The 9264-nt window shown below is 45.4% G+C and overlaps 1 protein-coding gene and 2 non-coding genes across 3 annotated transcripts in view; all 3 read left to right on the top strand.

The window, feature by feature from the left end:
• Positions 1-422: 422 nt before the first annotated feature.
• Positions 423-9264, top strand: part of LOC119165258 (neprilysin-1) — a 34669-nt gene continuing 25827 nt past the window's right edge. Inside the window, exons 1-4 of the mRNA XM_037417439.2 lie at positions 423-701; positions 1636-1808; positions 6985-7132; positions 8865-9154. Coding sequence (XP_037273336.2) covers positions 423-701; positions 1636-1808; positions 6985-7132; positions 8865-9154 — 890 coding nt within the window. The remainder of the gene's footprint in view (positions 702-1635; positions 1809-6984; positions 7133-8864; positions 9155-9264) is intronic.
• Positions 4953-5025, top strand: TRNAF-GAA (transfer RNA phenylalanine (anticodon GAA)). Its single transcript has one exon. It is a non-coding gene; the product is annotated as a tRNA-Phe (tRNA).
• Positions 6170-6242, top strand: TRNAF-GAA (transfer RNA phenylalanine (anticodon GAA)). The gene has a single exon. It is a non-coding gene; the product is annotated as a tRNA-Phe (tRNA).

Raw genomic sequence — 9264 nt, 5'->3', positions numbered from 1 at the left:
TGGGTGCACGTTAAAGAACCCCAGGTGGTCAAAATTTCCAGAGCCCTCCACTACGGCGTCTCTCATATTCATATCGTGGTTTTGGGACGTTAAACCCCACAAATCAATCAATCAACTAATGAATTATAGAATAGTCAGAATAATTTATTCTTACTAACTTAGATAAACGAAATTGAGACCACCCTGATTTAGTAAAAAAAGTTTCTACCAAAGAACAGAGAATCTGGTGACAATAACCCAACGAGAAAAAAACTCGCTGGGATAGAATAATTGAAATAACAAAATAGACTGCGAATAAACGCCACGTTCATAATGTTTCGTCGTCGTCTTCAACTCCAGGCCAGCAGTGGGTGCGTGTCACGCAAGTTGAGGCGAGTGATCACCGTCATCGGAGAAGTGAAGAAGAACGCCCATCGACGGCCATGTTGTCGAACCAGGAAGGACTCGTGAACCGGACGTCTTCAACTGTGGCTCGGTCCACGGCGGCAAACGGGGAAGACGAACAGCCACAAGTCGCGTCACAGGGCGCCCTTGGTGGTGCGCGTGCCCGGAGCCCGCAAATGGTCCAACGGGACCTGTTCAGGATGCTTGGCCCAACCAGGAGCTGCATGCTGATGGCAATCCTCGTGATTGCGGGCCTCTGCACCGCCGGCCTGGTCGTGTACGTCACGCAGAGGGTCATCTACGCCCGCATACAAGAGGTTCGCGTTCGTTATTGCGAGAAGTTGATTTATGGCTGTGCATTCCCTTTCACACGTCGGAGGGCGTATTCTCAGCCGTGTTCCAGCTATTCGGTCTTCCTAGCTGTTTTAGAAGCTTTTACCTGCTTTCCTCATAACGCGCTCTAGTTGTGAAATGAAATTTCAATTCTGAAGTTCCGCCATATAGTTGAACCTATGGCATTACTTGAGATCGGAAACAGAAATTGTAATTGAAACTGAGAATTAGAAAAGGCCACCCCGGCGTTCATATAGCAACCCACTGCGAGAAATGTGGCTGGGCTGCGCTCTTTGGTGAAGTTCTGTGTTTTTTTGGCATAAGAACCAAGGATGCGTGAAGTTATTCAGGCTGCGCATATTTGCAAGAAATCTTAATTTTGCGTCACTGTTTCCTCTGTGGCCATACATGGTAAAGAGTTATCTAGATTTTGTATTATGGGAGTGCTATGCTTTATGTGGCCAAGGTTTTTTGTAATTTGGTCCATCATGCCTTTTTTCTTCTCTCCATGAGTTTCCTCTTGCTTTTCATTCTGTCGATTATATATTGCCTTGTTCTTGCAATTAAGCTTCTGTTTTAGTCTGTGCTTGTCTCTTCCTTTGTCTCCCTTTTTTTTTGCTTGTTTTCCTGCACAGTTACATTATGGATCATTAACAACTCGTCCAACGTACCATTATGTAGTAGTAGTAGTAGTAGTAGAAGTAGTAGTAGTAATAGTAGGAGTGGTAGTAGAAGAAGAAGCTACCGATCAAATAGGGCTCGCTACGCAACAGGACTGACCACGAACACGTGACATGTTGACGTCACAAACCTAAATAAGTTTACCCAAGTATCTGTTCGAGTGTCAGTACAGCGCCTACCCTAAGTCTTGCATTTGGGTCGCTTGAGCTCATCTTTTTTTTTTCTCGTTGGCTACAGCACCAGCGTGTGCGCCAGTACCTGCGCGAAGTGCTCGGAGAGGCCGGCCCTGAGAGTCACCCGGGTGCTCCCTTCCCGCGGCAGCCTTTCATCTTCGCCTGTCGGACCGAGCACTGCACCAAGGAGGGCAAACATCTTCGCCGAAACGTCGCCTGGAGCCTCGATCCATGCAGGCGAGTGCTTACGTCACACAGTGCCACCATATGCGATACTCGCACATAGATTTTGCGTATCAGATAGTGCACCGTTCAAGACAGCATTTTTTTATACGCCCGCGTGAACACCTTTAAGTTCATGACTTCGTCAGATAGCATGGGCTCCGGAGAATATAAGCTAAAACTGGCTGCTCAGGAGCTATTATATGAAGATATTCAGGTGACTCGACTGGCTTTTTTTTCTTTTTGCTATGCCGCTGATTTTTGGAACTATCATTTAACGCTTCAAAGCTCGCAAAATAAAAAAAGAAAAAAACGAGGCGTTTCCGTTCCATAGCAAAGAAACTCTGAAGTGAGACAGCGGATCAGTTTGGACTGCTAAAATGCAGTCTGAAAACATTCATGTCGTTGATATAACCATGGCCTTTTAGTTCCAAAATTTTCGCGCCGATATCTCCGCACATGACGCAACAGATTTCAACTTGTTTCAATCGTATTTTCTTCTACACTGATTCGAAGAAATTTTCTGAAACTTGGCTAGTAAAGTCAGTGGCTTTCTCGGGAGCCAAAGTACTTCAAACTTACCAATTAGAAGCTCCTCAGGCTTTAGTAGGCGCCATTAATATGTAAGAAGTCATGGCATCTGGTGCGAGAACATAAAGGTGGCGTCACCACTTTCATTTTGTTCTTGCGTGTTTTTTTTTCTTACCAAGCGTAGTCCCGTGGAAAGCGTGGTGATCTTGTTATTATGAAAGAGCGATTTACTAAAACGAGACAGTCATTTTTGTTTTTAGTGTCATTATTCGGAACGGCACTCTGAGAAACAGTTGAGCACTTGCGGAGTATGTCTGCCACAAAGTACGCACCGAAACGGAGACGCCATGTGTCGCTGTGGTGCGCAAGGGTGGGTGCCATTTTTGTGGTCTAGCAGCAGACGATTCATAGATTTATTATAGCAGACTTCAGAGGAAAAGTGGGGCCGGAGAAGTTAAAACAACCAAAGTGCTGACATCTTAAAAAGTTGTCATTGTTGTCATTACAATGCTTTAATGAACCACTAGGTATAGCTGCGCAAACGGCTAAAATTCTTGCAGTATAAATCATAAAAAGAGCGTGTTCATGCATTGTAAACGGACAGAAAATCTGTGATGTGTATATCAACTACGTCTAGCAAAGATGCGATGGTCATTCATGAAAGTGATTGCGTGCGGAAAGCAGCATTTGAAGATTTATTTGCTACATGGCACCACCGTCCTCGTATTGTATCAACATTTGAGGGCGAGAGCACGGCCGTGTGGCCCAATGCGGTCGCTTCCTAGTGCGTCGTGTCAATCGCAGTGTCTCGTCCACCGTGTTTATTGTTGTCGTGAGCCCGGAACTAGACTTTATGTGACATTCTCTAACTACAATGAAACGGAGAGCCACAAAATAGATTAACATGCCAGGGGTGATTGCAGCATGCACTGACACCGACCGCAACCGGTCCGTCATCAAAGTCGCAAAACGTGGCGGCCATGACTCTGTGTCGCTATCCGACTACTTGACGAACGTTGTTTGTCCTTATTTTAGTGAACGCTGTGCGGTTACTAACAGCTATCTGATTCACGGGATAACTTCGTGACGCGGGAGCTATTAGTGAACCACAAATCGTTAAAGGCTCGTAAATGTATTATCAATGATTTCACGGATCTCCCGAGTGTGAAGTTTGACGTCGTCTCGAAGGTAATGTACGGTGTACCTAATGAAACACATGTCAGCTATTCGTAAATGTAATGATATGACGCGTAATCAGTCGCTGATGAAGTGCCCAGCCCATCGCACTTTCTTTCCGCTGCTCTCTAGATCAGTAGGCAAGTTACCGATATGTTGCTCGTGTTTTTCGAGCCTGAGGTCGTGCTCCTGCTATATAATCCCGTGAGCGGAGTATAGTGATTTGCCTTTGTCACTGTAAAGGTCCTCCACTCACATGCCTTTGAGAAAAAGCCACTGCCGCCATTGTTAGGGCTGACGGAGAAGTTCTGTGCGCACACCGCACGTGCATAGCTTACCACGGTGCCACGTGTTCACAAGTGGGAGTAGTGCGTGGCACAAACTCAGCAATGCAACCCCGAATCGTCCAGGTCTTCACGAAGGAATTCTGCTTAGCTACGGAGCTCAGCGCCTTGATGACAGTGCCGTTGCCGTCGCACACTGTCCTAGCTTCGCTTTCGCCCCGACATAAAAGCCTACCCGTTGAAAGTATATACTCGTCGGATTTTTTTTTTGTGCGGTTGGAGCAACCGTAAACCACGCAGTCGACCATGATTGTTTTTCTACAACACGACACGTAACAATGTGTCGCTGTCTGAGAACATTGACAAGTCCATGCACCACGCATTTGTAGAGCAAACTTCCTGTGTCGCAGTATTGAACATGCAACAGACGAAGACGTGGAAGGTCAGAGAACACCTATACAACAGACAAAGATACGGAAGATCAAAGAACACCCACACGCAAGTACAGCAAACAGAGTCGCAAACATGGTCCATCTTCTGCGCGACAACCACAAAAATGGCGGCCGGCCCGGTGCACCACAGCGCCACATTGCGGCTGAGTTTCAGTACTTACTCTCTATCCTATGGCCGGGCTACACTGCACCTGCGCGCGCCTCTTTTTTAGCCCGGTCGTGCCTATCCAGAACGCTATGTCACGCTACAGTGTATTCACGCCGTTAGCACGCACACCGTTCGTGACTGCGAAATGCTGGGTCCAAGATGATAGCGCAAAATGACGAGGTATAGGACAACATAGCTGCGTGCCCAAAATACTGCCCTAAGTACTCAATTTTCTTCCAGGGGGTATTTTTCAAACAGCACAACTTTTAAAAAATAAAGCGGAAAAAATTAAAATACGAGCATATTGATGTCTTGACTGCATAGCTATGTGCACACCAGCAGCTTTTATTTCAGTCCTGGGCAAATACAATAATGTTGTTGCAGCCCTTTTCCCTTCAGTGTCTAAAATAGTTCTTCGCTTGTGCATTTCGGGTAACGTGAATGAGAAAATAATACTAGATGTTACACGAGCCAGTAAACAGAAAGAATCTAAAATGATGTAGCACCGCACAAAGAGCAATCCGTTATCTTGGAGCTCTGTTTGACTCGGCACGCTCAGCTGCCATGTGCCGAAATAGCTCAGTTGGGAGAGCGTTAGACTGAAGATCTAAAGGTCCCTGGTTCGATCCCGGGTTTCGGCATAGCTTTTTTTAAGGTTTTTTTTATTTACTGGAAATATTTATTTTGTGTTATACTGTGCTCATGAATATTTTTCATATATGATTATCACATATAAAGATATTCATTGTGGCAACTGATATTGTCATATGTGAAACAATATACTTTGCTCATGAATATTTTTATATCTTATGATCATATCACATATATATCTTTATGTGATGATCACAGAGAACCTCATGCCCCGTCACAGAGAAGAAGAAAAACAAAGGGGGTGGGGGGGGGGGGAGAAGCTTACAGAACACAATGTCTTCATTAAAAGTGTGGGAGCTTGGGCTAGTTGTTATGACATGAGAATAGCTATAGCGCGACAACAGAACGACGACAAAGAAACAAGAATGCTTCGTGTCCTTCTTGTCTCTTTGTCGTCGTTCTGTTCTCGCGCTATTACTATCGTCTTCATTGAAGCACACTGAGTGCTCGGTTCGAGACATGCTTGCGAACATTTCCTTTCAATAGTTGATAGGATCGGCAATACTATTACCATTAGATTGATTTAAAGATATCTGGGTCCTAACATCCTAAACCTGTTAAGATTATGAGGGACATTTTGCCTCCATAGAAATGCAGCGCAGATAGATAGATAGATAGATAGATAGATAGATAGATAGATAGATAGATAGATAGATAGATAGATAGATAGATAGATAGATAGATAGATAGATAGATAGATAGATAGATAGATAGATAGATAGATAGATAGATAGATAGATAGATAGATAGATAGATAGATAGATAGATAGATAGATAGATAGATAGATAGATAGATAGACAGATAGACAGACGGATAGACGGATAGACGGATAGACGGATAGATAGATAGATAGATAGATAGATAGATAGATAGATAGATAGATAGATAGATAGATAGATAGATAGATAGATAGATAGATAGATAGATAGATAGATAGATAGATAGATAGATAGATAGATAGATAGATAGATAGATAGATAGATAGATAGATAGATAGATAGATAGATAGATAGATAGATAGATCGCGGTCACACCATACATGTGTAATGCATAAATAAGTAAGCATTTCCAGGTCTCCGTATCGCTATGAAAACTGGCGGCTGTTAGTGACAGGGTTTTCTAGTCAGCGTATTGCCGAAATAGCTCAGTTGGGAGAGCGTTAGACTGAAGATCTAAAGGTCCCTGGTTCGATCCCGGGTTTCGGCACGCTTGTTTTTTTCTATCTTGTGTTATTATTCGGAAGATTGATCTTTCCACTGCAGTAGCGCTATTGAAAAGCGATCAGACATTTCTTTTTTCATTTATCGTCTGTTATGTTAACGCCTCGAAGACACGGAAAATAAACCGCCAGCATCACAGAGCCCTCAGTAACGAAACATGGCAGTTCTATTTTATTTATTTTTTGACAACCAGTTGGTGGTTTCATTTTTCCTACGTTGCACTGTGTTTTTCATGGCACCATGACCACGCTTGTGATCATGTGGGTGTGACATATGTCTTTCATCCCTACGTACAGTGTAGGGTGTGGGAATCGTGACGTAAACAGAGATAGGCGCGGTTAAAATACGGAAAATAAAAGTAATCACTTTGATACCTGTGATGTCATGATTGCAATCATGTCTAAAGATTGCAACATGGACTACAAAAATGAAACTTTAGCCTTGTTTTTTATGTATCGTAGATAAACAAGCGATGTGATATTAGCATTTCATTTTCCAAACTCCTGCGCACTGCGTGAAGACGAAGAGTGCAGCAAGGGACGCAGAAAATTTGCCTGGGCCGCGCTCCGAGGCCTGGGCGGACGATTTTAAGAAGCTTTCAAAAGGTGGAATGACTATGACAAACACAGTGCTGGTTTAATTGAATAAATTACCGGGAACGCATTCGCCATGTAGTTGGAGTATTCAAGCTGATAACGACGCTGATAATGCTGCATGCCTATCGGCAGGGACTTCCACGAGTACGCGTGCAGCGGCGACGCGAGGCGTCCGTCCCTCCGGGAGGACGCGCTGAACCACTTCCTCGCCGAAGTGCGCTCTGTGCTCGGCAAGTGGGGTCAGTACCGCTGGACGAGCCGACCGCCTCTGCACATAAAGGTGAGCTGCAGAGGCTATGCCTCACAGGCGTCGCTATTGTTGCAGCGGAAGTCTTCCCACTCATGCATACGAGGCAGCTCTGCCTTTGGAAAACTACCACCCATAGAGTTAATATACAGACTCTACCGGAAAAGCTTTAAAACCTTGGTGCCACCATGATGGAACGACGCTCAGCTTACGCGTGATTTTCACTCGCACTCGCCTGTATGTTGAAATAACCAATCCCATTTTTCTGTTTCGTGGGTCTCTATTACATCGCAGTAAGAGACTATCACGTGAAGTCGGGTTTTTCGCTCATGGCAACGAGCAGCACGGAAAACGAGGCACTGTATGCAACCTGCCCGGCACGCAAGCAAGCCTGCGCAAACAGCGCCGCACCACAGAACACCTACATACTACTATTACAGTGTACTAATATCATGGCCGCACCGCTTGCTCTCAACGTTACAACGATAGTGGCGCCATCTACTAAACAAATTTACAAACGCTTTGTTCTGTGCGCAGCATAAATAGTCGTATGTTACCTAAAGGTAATTGATATTAACGTGATACGACTTGCGTTCGTTTACAATACACGAACACGCTTGTTTACGATTTGTATTGTGAAAACTTGAGTGTTTTAAACGTCTCAAGTTAGCGCTTCTGAAAAGCATTGTGATGGTAACATTCACAACGTTTCAAGATGTCAGCGTTCTGGTGCTCATAGCTTTTCTGGGCCAGCTTTGCCTCTAAGAATACTATCTTTATGCTGCCACCATTCTTTGTTCAACGCCGCTCCCTGTTCGAAGTGCCTTCGGTTGAGCGACCACACTTGAGATAGTGCGTGCTTTGACTTCGTCACTTACTATTTTCTTCTACGCATAAGCGCCATGCTGAAAGTTACTTTCTGATCTCCGTGTTCACGTGGCGCGCTTGTCCCCAGCCTCGATGGGTTTCAGAGGCCCTATTTCAAAGCTTCACACGGCACTGCCGAGGTGGTCTGGCTGTTGCTAGCAATAATAATTCTGAGTAATGGACAGTAATGAATCCACGAAGCTGGTGGCGAGTATTGGGGTAGAATGACGCGGGAGAAGTGGTGGTTGCAGTAGTGCGTGTAGTGTTGAGTTGTGTATTTACAAGAAGTGGTTAACAATTTAGAGTACTCGGTACTCTACTATGGGAGAGCTGAAGCCCGCCCCTTAGGCCCCACACGTGATAAATTGTGAGAGTGGTGATCAGTGGTTGTGATCGAAGGAGCTGCACATCAGCAGTGGGATTTACCCTGTTTCTGTGAGTAGTTCCCCCGGACGTAAAAGCACCGACCAAGAATAGCATCGGCGCGGAAAGACGAAGCGCAGGAGCGTCAGCGTTGGAGGAGGTAGCTCATGGCGTTACTTTTCCACGGTTACAGGGTCTTTAACGGCACTAGATCGTCCACTTACCTCTCCTCTTATCGTTTGAGTAACGAACAATGAAGAGTTGTCATTATTGTAAAATATGTAATGATTAATGTAATAATTTGTGGTTTAGGCTTAGGTGTTTTAAGCAGGGTAATTTCAATGATACCTAATTACAATAAATAGTAGTAGTAGACAGTGAGCCTAAACGAGCTTCGTTTATTTGGTCAAAACATGAAGACATGACTAGCCAAGCCCTGGGCCGGTGAGGAGGGAGGGAGCTATAAGCAGCACGCATTTCTTTGGAATAAGGAGATGCCCCGCAGCTTGATGGTGCCTCAACGTCTTGTCTACAGGCTTCCCGGTTTTTTCGTGCCTGCGACGGATCAAAGCACAGCCGGGAGACCATGGAGCACGACCTGGCGCAGTACCTGCGCGGAGTCGATAGAAACCACAGGTTGCCGGAGGCCTGGGCTGCCGAGGTGTCCCGCACGCTGCAGCTTTTTCCCGTGTTCGAAGTGAGCGTCGCCGAGGTGTCGGACTCATCGTGTATCGTCCTCAAGGAGCCCGAGCGGTTCGACGGAGACGCGGTGCTGGGCATGCCCACCATTGCTTCGCGGACACATCGCCAACTCATTGCGAAGATGTGAGTGCAATGCACTTCAGCGTCTAACTGTAGTGCTCCTAACCGTTAAGCTGTTTTATTACAGCCTTTCCCGTACGTTCATGGCGTTGCGCTGGTCACGCGTGGTCTTG

This window comes from Rhipicephalus microplus, chromosome 8 (genome assembly GCF_043290135.1).
Source record: "Rhipicephalus microplus isolate Deutch F79 chromosome 8, USDA_Rmic, whole genome shotgun sequence".
Taxonomy (NCBI): Eukaryota; Metazoa; Arthropoda; class Arachnida; order Ixodida; family Ixodidae; genus Rhipicephalus; species Rhipicephalus microplus.
The sequence above is the reverse complement of the archived record's forward strand: the minus strand, read 5'-3'. Positions and strand labels throughout refer to the sequence as shown.